This window comes from Prionailurus viverrinus, chromosome C2 (assembly GCF_022837055.1).
Source record: "Prionailurus viverrinus isolate Anna chromosome C2, UM_Priviv_1.0, whole genome shotgun sequence".
Taxonomy (NCBI): Eukaryota; Metazoa; Chordata; class Mammalia; order Carnivora; family Felidae; genus Prionailurus; species Prionailurus viverrinus.
Window position 1 is genome coordinate 73117241 of NC_062569.1, and position 19674 is coordinate 73136914.

The window sequence follows — 19674 nt, forward strand, 5'->3', positions numbered from 1 at the left end:
TATCAAGATGTGTATTGGTTAGGGCCATTATAGGACTCCAGTGTAAATTTCTTAGTTTTATCTACTTACTTATCTGTTCTTCTCTTAGCTTGACTTACCTCTAGTTGCTTTCTTTTTTTTTTTTTTTTTTTAATTTTTTTTCAACTTTTTTTTTTTTTTTTATTTTTGGGACAGAGAGAGACAGAGCATGAACGGGGGAGGGGCAGAGAGAGAGGGAGACACAGAATCGGAAACAGGCTCCAGGCTCTGAGCCATCAGCCCAGAGCCTGACGCGGGGCTCGAACTCACGGACCGCGAGATCGTGACCTGGCTGAAGTCAGGCGCTTAACTGACTGCGCCACCCAGGCGCCCCTAGTTGCTTTCTAGTATTTAACATTTTCTTGTGGGGCACCTGACTGGCTCAGTCGATACATCAAGCAACTCTTAATCTCAGGGTCAAGAGTCCAAGCCGCATGTTGGGTGTGGAGCCTACTTAAAAAAAGAAAAAAAGAAAAATCTTGTTGCAGGCTGACTCTTTTAGGTCTTTCTTCATAAATAAGAACTTCCCCGTACTATATACTGTTTGTAGTTTTGGTCAGTGTCACTCCTATTTCTGTGCCAGGGTTAAGAAACTTATATGCTTACAGAAACCAAGCAGATTATTAAATGATGAAGCAGGTTGGGTTATACAAGACCGGGGATAGGGGAGTACACGGTCCATTTCTATAAAAGAAACAGATGCTGCTTAGCTTTTATCTGGTTGCCATGTGGGAATGTATGTGTTATGTGTTGCTATATCTTTGGTATTAAGAGAAGCTAGAAACCTATAATAATGTGTAAAATTTAAAAATTTTCAAAACATTGCATTTTAAGTCAAATCTTAAGGTTGACTTCACTTACTTAAGGTTGGCATTCACTTGGGGCTACCATTTCATAAGCTAAATCCCGTGGCCAACTCTGTTTATAGCTTGTTTACTCTGAAGTCCTTGGTGACCCACCTTTAGCCTGAGAGGGTCTTTTTCTATCTCTATCATAGCAATTATTATCTGTATAATTGAGTATTTAATGGTTTTTCTCTCAATCTTCTGTTTATTATCTTAACCTCACCAAGCCACATTATGGACTCTGAATCAAGAAATGAAATCTGAATTCTCATATTCTCTACTCTAGCCCAATGAATTGTATAGGGTTAGGTGCTTGATAAATATTTTATATCAATTTTTAACATTGGGTTTGAGGGGTGCCTGGCTGGCTCAGTCAGTAGAGCATGTGACTCTTGATCTCAGGGTCCTGAGTTGAAGCCCCATGTTGGTGGATTTGAGTTTTTCACTGAAAAATAAATAATATTTATATACAAGTTAGACTAGCACAGAAGGGTATAGTGTGAAAAACAAATGAGTGTCTATGTTCTGTCCATATCTCTCCTCTCTCCATTGTGTCTAATAGATTTTAGATGGTTGTTGGTTGCCTTTTTTATGTCTTTGTTTTGCTACTAAAAACAGTGCTGCAGCAAACATCCTTTACAACTGGAGAGTAAATTCCTGGAAGTGGATTTCTTAGATCAAAGGGTAAAAGATACTTAAATTTTTAGATCTTCTTAGTTTCCCTACGCACCACACATTCCTTCTACCAGTGTAGGAATTATGTCTATTTTCCACATACTTGCCACCAGTTTGTTTGTTTGTTTGTTTGTTCTATAAATGTGGTCTCCAAGCTCAGTGTGGAGCCCAAGAGTCCGCTGAGACACCCAGGCACCCCTAGAGCTTTTGTGTTTTAAGGAAGCTAGTCTTTTGTCTTTTCATATTTGTAGTAAATATTCTTTCTTTCTCCTTGATACCCCCCCCCCCCCGTAAATTTTTTATGCTGTTGGGATTTTTTAAGACTTTTGTTTTATGACTTAAGACATTTGATTTTGCCGTGTTTGGCAAGGTCTTTCCTACATGTAGGTAATTCAGAAATTCATTTGTATTTCATTTGCAGGGTTTTTTTAAGTATGTAAATTTTTCACTCCAGTGGATTTGTGTGTGTGTGTGTGTGTGTATTAGGAACAGGGATCCTGCTTTATTTTTCCCATGTGCTAGTTGGTAGTCTCAGTGCCATCTATTAAATATAAGTGATCAGTTACTAGTATTTTTAAAAAATCAAGAAATTTCACTGAAAAAACTCTTAGAAATCTGTATATTTAGTAATAATCATTTACTCTTCAGATTTTTTATTGTGGCTTTATAGTAGTCATTAAAATATTTTGTAGTATATGTGCCTTTAAGGTTGTGTTTCTGCCTGTCCTTTGGAGGTAGCTAACTGGTGATAGCATCTCATCTTCAGGGTCAAGGCATTGTATTTCTCTTAATTCCTTCCAGATCATCTGTCTGGAATGACTTTCTCTTCTTTACTTACTTGGTAAATTCTATTTGTTTTTAACATTTACTTTAATAATATTCTTAGGAATTCCCAAAGTTTCCATATCTGGGGTGGTGGCATAGTCCATATTCTACTTTAATATTCTTGTGTTTTTTATTGATATCACTAATATTACATAATAAGATTATTGCAGAAATGTTTAGTATCTTTTCTGAGATTGTGATTGCCTTTAGAATAGGGACTTTGTTTTATTTGTCCATTTTTCTTAGTATAGATTCTGGCAAGTAACATGTAGTTGTTATTTGGAGTTAGGTGACTGGATATGAAATTGGCTGACTGATTTGCTAATTATATGACTTTGGGCAAATTGCTTTCTCAACTGTAAAAGTGGACTATTTTTTTAATTGGAGTATTAAAGTTACTTTTTTTTTTTAATTTTTTTTTTTTTCAACGTTTTTATTTTATTTTTGGGACAGAGAGAGACAGAGCATGAACGGGGGAGGGGCAGAGAGAGAGGGAGACACAGAATTGGAAACAGGCTCCAGGCTCCGAGCCATCAGCCCAGAGCCCGACGCGGGGCTCGAACTCACGGAGCGCGAGATCGTGACCTGGCTGAAGTCGGACGCTTAACCGACTGCGCCACCCAGGCGCCCCTAAAGTTACTTTTTAATATTAAGATACAGATGTAGAATAAATAATATACTCCCAGAAATATAGTATGTGCTTAAAATGTTTTAGATTCCACCCCTCCCTCTGCCCTCCGCCCCCCCCCCCCCCTTATTAATTCACTTTGCACTCTCTTATATCTGCTTGTGAATTCCAGAGGACAGGGTCAAGACTTCCGTACTTCCTAAGCTTGTTATATTCCCTTTTTTCAGGCTCTCTTAGCCAATCTGTTTAAATAGCTGTTAGGAACTAATTTGTAGAATCAAAATAAGGCAAGGCACTGAAACTGATTGGGTGAGTGTATTTAGGCTTTACTTATTTTCCTTAGCCATTAAGAAGCTGGAAGTGTACTACTTCATAAATTCAGCAAAGTTAATCCTGTGATTTGCTTTAATAGTGGTGACTAAATATTTGCTCATATTAGTAATTCCTTTATATTGTGTAAATGTATTCCTTAGGTGACACTTGTGTTAATGGTCAGGAAGCACTCCCTCCAATACACAGACATTAACGGTTTTGTTATGTGCCCTTGTCAGGGATAATCTAGGTGATGTACTTTACCATTTTAAAGCCATCACCACCAAGGTGAGATATCTAGTCTGTAAATTCATACCAGTTCAAGGAAAATGTCTTTAAAAGGTGGTTTGTATACAGAGAAAGATTGAATTAGAAATTAGAAAATCTGATATAAACTGGTATTTTAAAAGTAAAAATTTAAAATTTTAAATCACTGTTTTAGAAAAGTTTTCCAAATTATACATTGGTATGTCACATTTATACTAGAACTTTGTTAAAATATTAAATACTGAAGACATTGTGTTTTCTTACAGGGTATGGTTCCATTTGTATTTGTTGGCACTAAAGAAAGCATTGGAAATGTGCAAGTTCTTTTAGAGTACCATATTGCTTATCTAAAGGTTTGTATGCTGTTCCACATTCATGTCATTGTTGCTTCACATGTTAAACTAAAGGTTACATCAATTTTATATTCATGTTAAATTTCAATTCTTTATTTTAAAATAATTTAATCAAGCTTCAGATTTACCCTGTTTTTCTACATGAGAATTTAAAAGTAAAAAGTCCTTTAAAAATTTTAAAAATTTAAAGTCCCATAATGATGGGCTTTATGCACGTTGTTTCTCTTTTTTCTGAACTGTTATATTTCTTTCCTTACTCTTTAGGAAATGATCATGCTTGTGTTCCTATAATGTGACTGTCATCACTTTATGTATCTACCTGTGCTACACTGAAACCATTTTATTTTACCTTGATGTTTTAGGTGCAAATAGGGCAGAGAACTGGGAGTGAAAGTGTGCTTTCTTGGTAACTTTGGTGTTCTCTGAATCAGATGCACTACCCTGTAGACCTCATTTGATCTTAACCATTGTTTCTAATATAATCTATTTGAGTTGATAAAGAGCAAGGGTTTTAGGAAAATGCCCCATAAGTTACTAAAAGTTACAATTGTTATTTTTTTACTTTTATTACTAAGTTTCTCTTGTAAAACCTTCAACAGCTCTGTCTCTAGTAGTAGTGGGTTTTTCTTTTAGTCACTCATATCACTGCTGCTATGTTAATATTTTGAAAGCACATCTGATACCATTCTTTTGAAACTCATCTCTAGAAATCTTAGTTCAGTCTGGCATTTTATGTTCATGCTTTATCTTCTAGTACTCTACTACCTTTTAGTCAAGAGCTTTGTCAAGTTACCTTACCTTCACATCTTGTAATGACCTTAGTTTCTGAATGACCAAGTCTCCTGGTACCTCTAGGCCACAACTTGGGTGTCACTGTTTTGATGGAAAAGTAGGTTAATAGTCCCTCTTATACATGGCACCTGTATCCCACTTAGCAGAGTTTTAATTTCTTGAGGGGTGAGTCTGGTAATATTGTGTAATTATTAGCTATTTAACAGTTTATGCATACATGCATTATTACATACAGGAACTAAAACTCCCAGTGAGAATACTGCCCTAGCATAAGAAACATTTTTTCTACCTTGTAACCACCAACAAATAGTTTAATGCTTGTCCGTTAAACATACCCTTGAACATGGAGAGTCCTTGTCTTTTTTAATATTGTATGCCTGTAACACTTAGCGTAGTTGGTGCTCAGTAAGGTATTTAATAAATGTTTAATGAATTGAGTCAGCAAATGACCTTGTGAATTGTTATTTATTAAGTACACAGTTGTATTTTACCAAATAATTGGTCACGATCATAGTTTCTTTCATTGGTAGGGAGTAGTATAGCTTCATTTTTTTTTTTTTTAAGATGGTGGGGCGCCTGGGTGGCGCAGTCGGTTAAGCGTCCGACTTCAGCCAGGTCACGATCTCGCGGTCCGTGAGTTCGAGCCCCGCGTCGGGCTCTGGGCTGATGGCTCAGAGCCTGGAGCCTGTTTCCGATACTGTGTCTCCCTCTCTCTCTGCCCCTCCCCCGTTCATGCTCTGTCTCTCTCTGTCCCAAAAATAAATAAACGTTGAAAAAAAAAAAATTTTTTTAAGATGGTAAAAATGATACAACATAGAAGAATATTTACCTTTTTTGTTTTACTCATAGGAAGTAGAACAGCTAAGAATGGAACGCCTACAGATTGATGAACAGCTACGACAGATTGGTATGGGTTTCAGACCTTCTTCCACCAGAGGGCCTGAAAAGGAAAAAGGATATGCCACTGATGAAAGTACCGTCTCTTCTGTACAAGGTTCTAGGTCTTATAGTGGAAGAGGCAGAGGTCGTCGGGGCCCTAATTACACCTCCGGTTATGGTAAAAAAAACAATTTTTTTTTTTTTTTTTTAACTTTTTGATTTAGTTAGTTCTTCACTCTGTTTTGGCATGGAGGGCAGGAGAGTGTTCCAAGTCATATGTCTTTATAGTAATGACTGTAAAAGGTATATGATGTTCAAGGAGCTATGTAATGAGATCAAACATGTTTTTTGTTAGGTTGGCAGTTCATGATCATGTTTATTCTAAATATATATGGAATTGTTGTACACATATTTATATATAGAATGTAAACATATCAAACCTACTAATGGTGATGATACTGCTAGGAATCATTTTTTTTTTTAATCCTCTTTTGCCTACCCTCCAGGAGAAGTAAAAATGAAATACTATGCTAATTAGTGTGCTAAGGTTGTATGTAGCACATCTGTACTAGCTTTTTAAAATATACTTAATAGCTCTGTTGGCAGTTGTGAATATAAATCTCTCACATCTGCCAATATTTTGTCCAAAGAACATTTCACTAAAATGAGGGCTTTTTAAAAGCCAGAACCAAATCAATACTTCATAGATGAACATTTTTCTAAAATGTATTTCATTGTGAGGATGGGGCCCTAACCGATGTATGAAGGGGCCAGTGGATGGTGGTGGTCAACAATTTTCTAATCCTAAATTTTCACTTATTCTTCTTCAGCTTCGGAGTTCCATTTTTCTGCATTTGGACTTGGATCTTAGCAGTGACCTGATTTGTCTTCCCTTGTTTTCTTCCCTTTCTCTTTTCCTTCTCTTTTCTCCATTCCTCTGTTCATCCTAACTGCTTTAGGAAAATATTTCATAAGCCTTTTCCAAAATAGAAGGCATTTAGAGAAAGTGGGAATACATAAAAGCTTACAGTGTGCAGATTCCACATCTGATCTCATGTCTGAAGACTCATCTAATGCCAACATTATATTAAATCTGTACTTTGATTTGCTGTAGACTTGAAAGGTTAATTATCCCTTTCCTTTCTTATATTTCCATGTTCTAATTTCTTGATATTTTTTATTATTTAAAGTTAACTCTGTATTGAGAGCTGAAAAGCAAAATTCCAGGAACATGTTTTAGCATGTGAAGATCTGAGAATTGTGAAGTACTACTGTATTCTTGAAAATACATTTAATACAGAAGACAGATAATGAGTGATTAAAGAGAAAATAAGTATATTGAATGATTCTAGAGCCACAAATTACTAGTACAGATAATTAGATTTGGCTTTTTTTTGGATGATGAGGATGGTGAATTCATTGAAGACTTTTATAAGCCTTTGGGAAGTCAACTTACTGAGGCCAGTCTTTTGCAAAATACCTTTGTTGAAAGTGATAATAAGTTTTTATGATTAGATAATAAGTTTTTATGAGTGGTAGAGGGAATATCCTCTGGATTGAAGAAAGTTATGCAAGTTGTTCAGTAGATGGCACTCTTACCTCTGAGACTTTGCAGACTAGTAGTATCATTGCGCTTGTTGAAATAGCTATTGAATTTTAGTGGGCTTGAGAGAAAACCATTTGAATTTGGTTATAGATGTTCTCTTGTCTACTTAATACCAGGATTTTTAGGTGATAATATATATACACACACACACATATACGTGTGTGTGTGTGTGTGTGTGTCAGTCATGTAAGAAACTTGTTCTAGTAGCACTGAAGTTGGTATATACCTTAGAATGGATGATGTTTTAAAACTACAATTGGCAACATTTTCTTTAGTGGCACACAAAATATGTCTTTCAGTGAATGGATGGCATATTGGAGTTGATAAAACATGGTACTTTTGCTGTTAAGCAGTCATGATCATTGAAAAGGATGTAAAGCATCTTCATAAGAGTTTTTAGAAGTTTTGGAGAGGGGAAAATATGATGTAAAGTTCTGTTAAAAATAAGTATTTGGAGTCATGAAAAAATGGATTACTTTGAATCATTTTTAAAGCCCAGTGTAAATCATTTTTTTTTGATTCATTAACTTCTATTTTACAAAATTAAAAGAATGGTTGCAGTGATTTCAACACAGTTTTCTGTTGATGCTTTAACACATTTCAAATTTAAAGGCTTTTAACACTGATGTATTAAGAGTTTTCTAGGTCAGAAGTCAGACATGAGTCTCAGTGGGCTAAAATTGTCAGCAGGACTGTATGTTCATCCTTTCTTGAGGCTCCAGGTTAGAATCTGTTCCCTTGATATTTCCAGCTTCTGACCCCCTCTTTGTCTGTTTTGTAAAGCCAGTGACTGTAGAGTTCTGCTGCTCTGTCTCTGGTTCTCTGTAGCTGAGATCCACTCGTTTAGTTTGGCCTCACCTGGATAATCTCCCCACCTCAGTATCCTTAACCTTATCACATCTGCAAAGTTCTTTTTGCCATCCCAGAAACGTTTAAGCTTTATTTAATATGAATAAAGCAAAAGCACTAGCCAATTCATTAGTCATTTTTGTTTTTGACTTCGGTATCTGTCTTATCTACTGAAATGTATTTATGATTTAGACCACTCCCCCTTAAGTCTTTTGAATACTATATTTTTTTATTACTATAATTTATTGTCAAATTGGCTTTTATACAACACCCAGTGCTCATCCTAACAAGTGCCCTCCTCAGTGCCCAGCACTCTTTTTCCCCTCTTCCCCACCCATCCACCTTCAGTTTGTTCTCTGTATTTAAGAGTCTCTTGTGGTTTGCTGCCCTCCCTCTCTGTAACTATTTTTTCCCCCTTCCCTCTCCCCATGGACTTCTGTTAAGTTTCTCAAGATCCGCATATAAGTGAAAACATGTATCTGTCCTTCTCTGACTTGTTTCACTTAGCATAATACCCTCCAGTTCTATCCATGTTGCTGCAAATGGCCAGATTTCATTCTTTCTCATTTCCAAGTAGTATTCCATTGTATATATAAACTACATCTTCTTTATCCATTCATCACTTGATGGACATTTAGGCTCCTTCCATAATTTAGCTATTGTTGAAAGTGCTGCTGTAAACATTGGGGTACATGTGCCCCTATGTATCAGCACTCCTGTGAATATTAGATTTAGGTTAAACTTTAGTAGGAATTCCCTTGCTTGTGACATTGAGTTAAATACACTGTATTTCTAGAGAGACTTCAATAGGGACTTTGTAAAAATTTAAAAAACGAGATTACTTATCTTCAGATTTTGGTAATGTTTTCAGGCAGTGCATAGGTTTGTCAATAAATTCAGATACATTCCAAAGGATGTTTTCACTACTCATGAAATGATAAATTGCCCTTACTCCAACAAAACCGTGACATCAGTTAATAAATTCTTTTTTGTCATTTGGATAAATAAGTGTTTGGGAGAGACATTCTCTTTTGTGAGATTCTCGTTCCTAATAAACACACTTGAGTGTAAATACTAGAAACTTGCTGTATTTTTTATAAAAGTTCCAACTAAGTCATTCTTATATCATTGACTGGTTACATCCATATTTAATGTCAAGTGGAGAAAAAAAGATGAATGTTGAAGAATTTTCTTTAAAGGAGAAAGGAAATTGTTAGGCCTCTTCATTTGTTAAGTTTTATTGTGGGTACCTTACTGTTGTGCATCTGAAGAATTCTTACATTTTACTTCCATCATCAAATGACTGGGGTTTAACTCTAGGGAACTTGTGGTTTATCATGGAATCACTTTTATTTGGGAGATGAGCAAATGAATATCAAAGTCATGCAGCAGATTGCTTTAACAGAGAATTGTTGTGCACATTGTTAGGTGTGGGAGGGCATTTAGAGGTAGAAGAAAGCTCTACCATAGGCCAAGGGAGATGTAAATCCAAAGGGAAAAAAATAGAAAACTACACATGACAGCATTGCATGATAGATACATGTTACTTTTAAGGAAATAAGAGGAGGGGAGGAGTCTTTTCAGTTAAATTGGTCTGAAACTACAAATTGAACTGGGCTCTCAAGGAGAGATCTATTTGGATATTTGATATAAAAGGGAGGGATGGAAGTGGCATCCCAGAATTAACAAAGAATAGAAGTGGAAATGAGTATTGTAGTGATTGAGTCATCTAAATCTAACACATAATTGTGATATAATGATAATGATATTGCAGGCTTTTATAGAATCTTTGCAATGTTTAAATTTTTAAAAGATCACTATTAAAATAGGTCACTGGAACCTTAGAAATCGTCTGTAAACTCTTAGAGTCATGATAAATTTTTCTGTCAGGTTAAAGTCGTCTTCTCAGTAACATTCTTAAAATTTATTCTGTAATTTCAAATAGTGTATTCTAATTTAAGCCACTGTTCGTAAAATGTAATTGTTTTATGTACAACCACTAAAGATACACTCACAATTTATAAGACACTATCAATTATGAGAAACACTGTGATTTCAGAGATGTTAAAGTGTGAAATAGTGTGCTTCCTAGAATCAATAAAATAATGGTAGAATACCATTGTACAATTAAACTATTCGTTTTTCTGAATATGATTAAATTTGCTTTAAAATATAATAGCGGTTATTTCATTATACTAAAACCTAAAAGTGGGCAAGTTTTTTTTTTTTTTTTTTGATTATTTCCAGATACTAACTGCATTTGCATTATCTATGTAATGTTTTGTGTCTTTGCTGTAATACTATATTGGCTGTATTTCTGCACATCTAAACCAGTTTTTTTTTTTTTTGCTTGTTTTAATATTTATTTTCTGTATTCATGGAAACAAATCTCTGCTAAGTATAATTACCAAGTTATAGTATATCTAAACCAATTTTTAATCTCCCACTAGTAGATCTTATATTATTAGTATAATATTATATTTGATTATTACTTAGTAAATTTCACATTAATTTTAATTTAGCTTCCTTTGAATCAGCCAATTAATAGGGTGATTAAAATAATTTGTAGGAAATAATTTTGGAAAGTTTCACTCCTTATTTTCCCTTTTTTAAAAATATCAAGAATCTAATTGGCTTATGTTCTCTTTCCCAAGGTACAAACTCTGAGCTGTCTAACCCCTCTGAAACAGAATCTGAGCGTAAAGACGAGCTGAGTGATTGGTCATTGGCAGGAGAAGATGATCGAGAGAGCCGACATCAGCGTGACAGTAGGAGACGCCCAGGAGGAAGAGGGAGAAGTGTTTCAGGGGGTCGAGGTCGTGGTGGACCACGTGGTGGCAAATCCTCCATCAGTTCTGGTAGTCTTTTATATACTATGTCAGCATCCTTATTTTGTAAACAGTATAACCTTGTACAAGTTAATTCATTCCCCAAGTGTCTTCTCGCTGAGGAAGGTAGTGGAGCATATGATAAGGAGAAACCTTGGAGAGTGTTTCTCAGTGAAGGTTTAGCTAGAATTTTCCAGTCAGAAATTTTGGTTGGCTGATTCTGTTTCAGTGGTCAAAGATTTCTCTAGTTTTGGGGGGCTTACATAATTAATTAGAATGTTTTTTTTTTCCCGCTAGAATTTTTGGGTTCTATATTTCTGTTTGCCAGACCCAGAAAATTCTAATGCAAAGAGAGATCTAAGTTATGTAATACTAAATATTCTTAATGTTGAAAATCAACTGAGAACTTTTGCTGCACTATGTACGATTTTGGGAACAGGGAAGAATTGTGAAATTTAAAAATTTTTGTGTTGTTTGAGGAATTGAGCTGTATAGAAGACTGAGAACTGAGATGCATGAGCACCTTTGTCTTTTTCTTCCTTCCCTTTTTTTTTTTTTTTTTTTTTGGTAGGAGTTGCGAGAATGTTTTTGGTTAGTTTAATGGGCTGGGGGACAGAATCATTAGAGATGTGTGAACTAGATTATGTCATAGATACAGCCTTAACGTATCTTTATTGTATACCACTTTAAGAAAACCATGTTTTCTTAATGTATATATATACCTCGTGAAAGTTTATATGGTATTTTAAATGTTATAGAACATACATATATATAATTAAATATATACCAGACTTGCTTACCAACAACAAAAAACTGGAACAAATCACACAATTTTTAAAAGGTACTCCGGTTCCAGTGATCTTCTTTGAGCCCTAAGTTTATTTTACAGGCTTTTAGGGAAATACTTTTATATTTTACTACATTGCTCACTATTACCAAGGTTTGTAAAATTGTAGTATGCTGAATTGCACAATAAATGTACTTTACCTAGTGCTTATGATTAATGGATAAACTTAGTGTCTTTTGCAAAGATGCTAGCTTGCTAGCTGTTACGGAAACTTAGAAAGGAAAAATCGTGATTAGGTGAATTTCTTCTATAATTTGATTGGTGGAGGCAATAAATGCACATAGGTAAGATGGGTATTTTTTTCCTTATGATTATATCTTAAAACTTTCCCTTTCTCACCCTCACCCTACTTTACCCCACCTTCATTCTTTGTTTCTGGAGATGGGAGTACTAGTCAACTTTATATTTTCCTATAACCAGTTAGAATTTGAACCTTCTTAGTTTGATTTTTTTTGTATAGACTTGTTTTGATTGCTTCAGTTTAGTAACATTTCTATTATGCCATGGAATGCAGGTGTTGTGATTTACTTGGGTATAGCACATTAACATTAGCACAAAGAAGCAGCTGACTCCTTGAACTTGGTAAAGGGGACAAAATTGTGTATTTATGTCTCTCCACTTTTCATTTCTCTAGCTTCTGGGTAGGACTAGCTAAGTATGTGAATGTCAAAAATAGCAAGTAATAATATACTGTTTTCTAATACATGTTCAAAACAAGTCAAAGAGAAGTGGTAGGAAGGTGAGGGTGTTTGCTCATCTTCTGCTTTAATTTTTCATTGCCATTTAAAGTTCTTCATATTACTTTCCAGGAAAAATAGTCATACAGGAAACATTTTTTTTGAATATGGAATATAGGGGGAGAATTGTAGATGTAGTTCAATATAGATCAAAGCATTTCTAATGACTGCAGCTCTCTTAAACGAATATTTCTTGCCTCTGACATGCATATAGTGCTCAAAGATCCAGACAGCAATCCATACAGCTTACTTGATAATACAGAATCTGATCAGACTGCAGACACTGATGCCAGCGAATCTCATCACAGTACTAACCGTCGTAGGCGGTCTCGTAGACGAAGGACTGATGAAGATGCTGTTCTGATGGATGGGATGACTGAATCTGATACAGCTTCAGTTAACGAAAATGGGCTAGGTATGTAAGCACTTAGGGAAAAGATTGTCTATTGTTAATGTATGATGCTTTTTTCAAAAGACAAAAACAAAACCAAACCCAAACTTAATGCAATTCACATACTGAAGTTTTCTTAGTGTTTACTTCAATTCAAACAAGGTAGATAGCTTTGTATCTGTCTGAAATGTCTGGTTTTCAGATTTATATAGCCAAATTATTTGAAACTTGAAAGTGTTTATTAAAAGTGCCCTTTGATGCCATTAAATCAATATAAATATTCAAACTGCAAGGCACTTAATACTCTTACTGTTCATAAACCAAAATTGGGCTTTCTGCTTGCTTCTTTAGAAATTATTATGATGACATTAGTGAAGGTATGTATATTGAGTAGGCATTAACTTTCAAAGGGCTAAAATGTTATTAACTTTGCTAAAAACTAAATTGTATTGGAAAGGAAGACTTTATTCCTGAATCATGGTAATTTAAATTAAGTCTTTCAGTTTGTTCAATTAAGAGTTAAAACCCTCTTACTTTCCAGATGGTAATTCCATTTTTAATCTATTTGAAATGGTTAAAACTACAAAATTATTTTCCTGTCAGTAATGTATGTCGTTTTATCTTCCCTGTTTAATTAAAAGGTTCTCTCTCGCTTTTCTTAAATCTTTGAAGGAAAGAAGTTTTTTTTTATTTTGTTTTTTGTTTTTGTCAGAATAGTTCATGGTAAACTTTGCAATTACAGATGATAGTGAAAAAAAACCCCAGCGACGCAATCGTAGCCGCAGGCGTCGTTTCAGGGGTCAGGCAGAAGATAGACAGCCAGGTAACTTTTGAGTGGACCTGTTGACAACACCAGGTCACAAGCATGAAAAAAATGTCATGTGTCTGCTTTCTAAATATATTATACTTACATGTACACATGTGTGCATATACATTCAAGATGTGCATTACATAAATTGTTTTCTCAACTAATAAGACTACTAAAATGCATTCTTCCTTCACTTCGTAAATGTTTAGTAACCTGTCTAATTGAACTAATGTTGTGTTTTAATTTTTTTACATGGAAATACTATTGAGAAGACCATTATTTTGTCCACTTGGCAGATTCTTCATACTTGAATTGGGGCCTGCCATCCCAGGGACTATGTTGTAGATTGTGGTTGAGGTTGATTGGCAAAACTGGGCAACTTTTGCATGGTGCTGCTCACTATATCTGGATTCAGCACCTCATTTTTGTGGGAATTGTAAATACCCACAGTTAAAAAAAAGCATAAATGAGAAAAATACTTGAAAGTGTCTTTTTTCTAATAAGAGGAATGCATGTTATGTTTTGTTTGTTTACTGTAGTGTGATGCCTTTTCCCTTACACCTACTAACTATTCAAATTAATAGTACTTACTTAGTTTTAGAATGTTAATTTAAGTAGACATAATTTTTAGTAACTTCAAAGAAACTTGTTTGCTGTGTCTATATTATTTTGAACATAATTCCGTTTTCTGTGTACAGAGAATCACGTGTATATTCACAATGAAGAAAATGTGTGCACCAAAAATAAACCCCTTTTGAACTAATCATTTTCTGCATTCTTTACAAAAGCAAATTTTTGGGTGTGTATTCCCCAAATACAGAATGTAAATTCAAGTATCTTTAATATTTTAGGTTTAGTGGTTGCAGAGACATTTGGGAAAACTGGTTTTAAAGGTGTTAGTTCCATTCTTGAAGAAAAGTCCGTGTTTTAAAGGTAGTTGTAAATTTAAAAGGAATTTAATATTGTCAAAATAGAAAGTTTCCACCAAGTTTTTTTTTATTGTTTTCCTTTCTCTTCTCTCTGTAGTGTTAGAAATATTCTTTAGATCAAGCGATCATATTTATTTTGTTCTTTAAAGTTGGCACAGTGGTGAATACAGTACTTTCTGGCCATAGTTTATAAATAAGAAAATTCAAGCTACATTGTGGGTTTAACATATAACATAATTTTTTAACTAGATGGTGGTTTATTAAGTCAGTGGACATCAAAAACATAGTGGTGTTAAGGAAGAGGCAGATTTTTCTGTATGATATTAATTGAAAATTGAGTAGTTTGGGGTGTCCAGTAATATGGTTTGTGTTCTATAGTGCATTTATTCCTATTTTACTCTGTTCTTTGGATTGCCACTTTTCCTAGAAATTCTTGTTCCCTAGCCTGCCTTTCCGCCGCCTCCCCCTAAAAAACTGTTAAAAGCCCCCCCCCCCAGCCCCCCAAGATAGGATTAATGGAACAGGCACATCATTTTCTCCTTGCCCCTGGCAGTGCTTCTAGGAAAGTAGCCTCCTAAAATGTCAACATTCCCTTATATAATTTAATTTATTCTCATTTGCTCAAGATTTCTTGTTTTTAGTATAAATTAAGCAGTGAATATTCCTTACTAATAAGAATGTGATTATAACACTTGTGTCAAGTTGGTTTACTTAGACCACTTAGAAAATTCTACAGTCCAAATTATGCTGCACAAATTGCCTATCTTTTTTTCTAATTATTAATTAATCTTCATTGACCTTTTAAGTGGCTAGTATTGTAAAGACTAGCTATAAACAGGTTTTGAGTCAATTGAGTTTGTTTTTAGTTGTACCTCCCTTTATGGGGGAGGGGCACTGGTAAGTTTTTACCTTTCCAGCTATGTGCCTCTAATGTTGATACCCATATCAAAAAAGTATATTATTCTGTGTGTGTGCATAGTGGATGAAGGGTTCTAACAATTGTCACATACTCAAAGTTAGCAATATGTCTGTCTATGCAGAAGGGTTTCCAAGTAGCTGAGTTCTTCCGGGTGCCACTAAGGGTTGAACTATGGAAACAGAATGAATTCATGAAGGTGTTACACAAACTAGAATCATTTCTAGAATGTTTTTGCCACCATATATGTGTACATAATAATGAAATGGACTTGATAGTATTCCTCTTCTTAATTGTGGAAACTATTACTAAATGTTTTTATAAATTAACAGTGGATTTAAATGATTTTAAAAGCTTCAAAATGAGCACAGTGAGTTTCTTACAATTTGGAAGACAAGAGGCAGTTTTAGACAGGAAACGTCTTTTATTTAGTGCTGTTTCTAATAAATGATTTGCATTCTGAATTAAGTGGTTTTTTGAGATTTAAAAAGATTAGTAGTTTCAGAACGTTCTTGGATCTTATAAAAGGATTATGTTAATTTGTGATCACAAAAAAAGTGAATTGTAAATACCATCCAGCTTTCTTATTTTATCAAAATGATTTATTTTCATATAATTTGAAACTAATGGACTGACCATTTCTCCCCTAGTGACTTTAAATAAATAATTTAAAATTTACTTGAAGTTTTCATTCTTTACATAAACCTGCTCTCATCCTGTAATTTAAAATACCTTGTATTTCACATAATCAGAGATTTTCGTCACCAGTTTCTGGGAGAAAATAATTCTTTGAAAGAGAGCAATCATTTTGACATTTCTTCAAATCAGTAAATTCTAAGCTATAAAGTCCTAAAGAGAAAGGGTTGAGGTGTAAAGTGAGGCCAGAGTACCTGTAGAACAGAGATCATTTTTTTCCACTTGGGTTGGCAGAAGGGTGTTAGCTTCTGTTAGTCTTTTTCTTATGTCACTATTGCCATCCACTTCCTTGCAAACACACATAACACTTCAGTTAGTCCCTTGAAAGATTATTGAAGCAGGGAAGGGATTGTTACAGAATTAATGGCGGCCCTTTTCCCCACCAGAATTAATGTCCACGTTTTTAGGGTGATGGTCTGCCATCTTTAGTTTGCTTGTAGTTTTTTATTTTAGATCACTCACAATGGTTTCTAGTGTGAAATGTTAAAAGAAGGACTGTAAAATACCACACTTGGATATCTTGTACTTAAAAAAAAAACAAAAAAACAAAAACAACTAATATATGAGTACATCTTTTATATCTCTGGTGAAGTATAGCACACCGTGATTTGCACCAAATGTGCCCCATTTTTTCCCCACTGAGAATTGCAAACACTGGGCTGAGAATGCTGCATTTCCTATTCTTGGTTGTGGATTTCTATATCAAACTTTATCCCAACCGTGGAGTCAACCAGAAGCAATGGCTGGATTCTTAAGAAAGCTGACTTAAATCTAGGCTTCCTTGATCTCCAGCTTGGAATTTTCTATTGTCAGCACTAAATCACAGGCACATTTTTCAAGCTTTGTTTTTGGTTGGAGGTGGTACCCAGCTTAAAATTTTGAAATTGGGTTACCCACCGTCAGTTTATTTTAAAAGTAAAATTACTCTTTATCCATAAATAAACTTTAGAAATATTTTTTCAACACCTGTAATTTTTTTCTCATCTTCAACAGTCACAGTTGCAGATTATATTTCTAGAGCTGAGTCTCAGAGCAGACAAAGAAACATCCCAAGGGAAACTTTGGCTAAAAACAAGAAAGAAATGGTAAGGAGAATTTAACCTGTAGGTTTTGTTGGTTTGGTTTTTGTTTCTGTTTTTTTTTTTGTTTTTGTTTTTGTTTTTTATTATTTTATTATTTTATTATTTTTTTTGGTATGGTTTAGCTTTATGTTTACTTCTTATCTTATTGTATGATCACTTGTTTCCCCAACTAGACAAATAATATTTTAAAGACTACTCTTTGTTTTGTTCTTGGCCCCAGGTAACTGAAGATATGCATGCTTGAGCCTGGAATACTTTTCATTTAGAATTCCAAATAGCATTTGTAAAATTCATTCTATCCAAAGATATTGGACAGAGACTATTGGCTTAATTTGGGGAGCAGTAGGCTATATATATCTCTTCTCAGTGATAGCTATAGACCTCTTTAAGTGTCAAGTCTTTTAAATGCTTTAACAGATGTGAAATGTAAAGGTGAGTAAAATAGGCATTATTTGCTTAGGGTATTAACCTTATATCTTTTACATGGTGAGCTTTCCAGTGGTTAAAATTAAATTAGGTTCAAGTTTTCAGTAAACAAGTCCAGATTCTTCCTGTTGTTAAGGACTGCTAGGTACTAGAGATAGAGTTGAAAGACCAGTAGAGGTGGAATACATTGGTATATGCTTTGAAACTTTTAAGAACATTTTAATTCTTTGATCCAATGTCGTATGTGAAACTGAAATGATTTATTAGCTAATGTTTATATAGCTGTTTTCCTCCTCAGCTATAGATTTCATTTATAAAGAAGTTGAAAAAGTTGTCTCCCTTTGGCAGGCAAAAGATGTGATTGAAGAGCATGGTCCTTCAGAAAAGGCAATAAATGGCCCAACTAGTGCTTCTGGCGATGAAATTTCTAAGCTACAGCGTACTCCAGGAGAAGAAAAGATTAATACCTTAAAAGAAGAAAACACTCAAGAAGCAGCAGTCCTGAATGGTGTTTCATAAACTGAAGAAGTTCCTAGTTTACAGTTCTTTTACATTACATTTTACAATAGTGCTTGTACAAGCTTGCCAAAGATAGAATATGGATCGCCAGTCTTTACATCGCACTTTCAGTTCCTCCATTTGGAATTCAGAAAGGGGAGGGATCCTGAAGAAATCATATGTTAAACATACTTTGACACCTACTGTGTTATAAAATATATCATCAGATGTGCCTTGAGAATAGTATATGTAACATTAAAAAAAGTTGCTGGCTATAGGAAATGTTATTTTGTTTTCAAAATATGGCAGAGATGGGGGGAGGAGGGTGGGGTGGGATCCCTAACGTAATATTCTTTATGAAAGCATTAGCTGCTTTTGTTACATTTTTAATAATATGCAACCACTTCTTCACCTGAGGAAAACTAGAATGAAATGCAGTCTAAAATATTTTGCACTGAATTGTAATTCTTCATTAGTTTAGTCTGGAAACTGGTCTGTTTTAATGTGTTTTTTAAATGCTGTATGTTGAGGAAAATCTGCAGACCACTGGAATACATTTGTTAAACTCTCATCTGCAGGGACACTGGGTGATATTGGCAGTGACTGTTCTACATTGAGGCTTTGTTTGGTTTATTTATTAAAGTGTACAGTATTTAAAAATCAAACATAGCTTTAGTTAAAACACTAAGCTGAATTAGTCATGTCCATTTCAGAGATAACCTGAACTACTGAAAAGATCAATTTCCAGGTTTATTCTGTATAAAAGTACATGTTAGTCTTCAGTAGAGTATCTTTTCCTTTTTTTCTTTTTCTTTTCCTTTTTTTCTTTTTCTTTTTTCCTTTTTTTTTTTTTTTTGATTTTGGTTGTTTGATGTGCAATATGTTTTTGTATGCAGGTAGTAAATAAACTTTGATCTTCCATTTGCTGATTTTTAACTTTCTACTTTTTATACCAGTATACTTTTTATAGCATAGTAGTTGGAACTAGTAATAGGCCTAGAATAGTTATCCTAATTGCTTTTAAAAAAGCATTACTTGCTCATAAATAGTATAAAAATATTAATTGATGAGTTAATTATTTTGTAATGAAACCTCTGAAAGCTTAAAATTTAGTCTGTTAGAATAGATTGGCTTAGGGAATTGGTCATACATTTAATAATTAGGAAAAGTTTTATAATCTACTCAAAGGCAACTTTTGGAAGGCAGTGGGATAAAATGCAGAATTTTACTTTGGCCTTTGATAATTTACTAAAAAATATTTTTATAAATCAGAATGGTGAGCAATTTTTAAGAGGTAGACCATGAACTTGGTTTTTGATTCTCAAGGAAATAATTTTGAAGATTGTCAAACTAATGATTGTATTTTTTGTATATATTTTAGCCACATTACTTAATTTTAGGAAGATGAAGACTTCACATAAAGTGTTTCAAAGAGTAATAATGATATAATTATGCAGATAATTGTGA

The 19674-nt window shown here is 34.2% G+C and overlaps 1 protein-coding gene across 6 annotated transcripts in view; it reads left to right on the plus strand.

Moving 5' to 3' along the window:
* The window catches only part of FXR1 (FMR1 autosomal homolog 1), a 62090-nt gene extending 42959 nt beyond the window's left edge, over window positions 1-19131 (plus strand). The window contains exons 11-18 of one of the 6 annotated variants that reach the window (XM_047874235.1): window positions 3837-3923; window positions 5565-5622; window positions 5710-5772; window positions 10704-10907; window positions 12676-12876; window positions 13595-13675; window positions 17195-17286; window positions 18058-19131. In XM_047874235.1, the coding sequence (XP_047730191.1) occupies window positions 3837-3923; window positions 5565-5622; window positions 5710-5772; window positions 10704-10907; window positions 12676-12876; window positions 13595-13675; window positions 17195-17286; window positions 18058-18228 (957 nt within the window). In that variant the 3' untranslated portion in view covers window positions 18229-19131. Of the gene's footprint in view, window positions 1-3836; window positions 3924-5564; window positions 5773-10703; window positions 10908-12675; window positions 12877-13594; window positions 13676-14511; window positions 14607-17194; window positions 17287-18057 lie in introns of those variants that run through there. The other 5 variants (XM_047874233.1, XM_047874231.1, XM_047874232.1 and 2 more) reach the window with 5 other exon arrangements.
* Window positions 19132-19674: the final 543 nt, after the last annotated feature.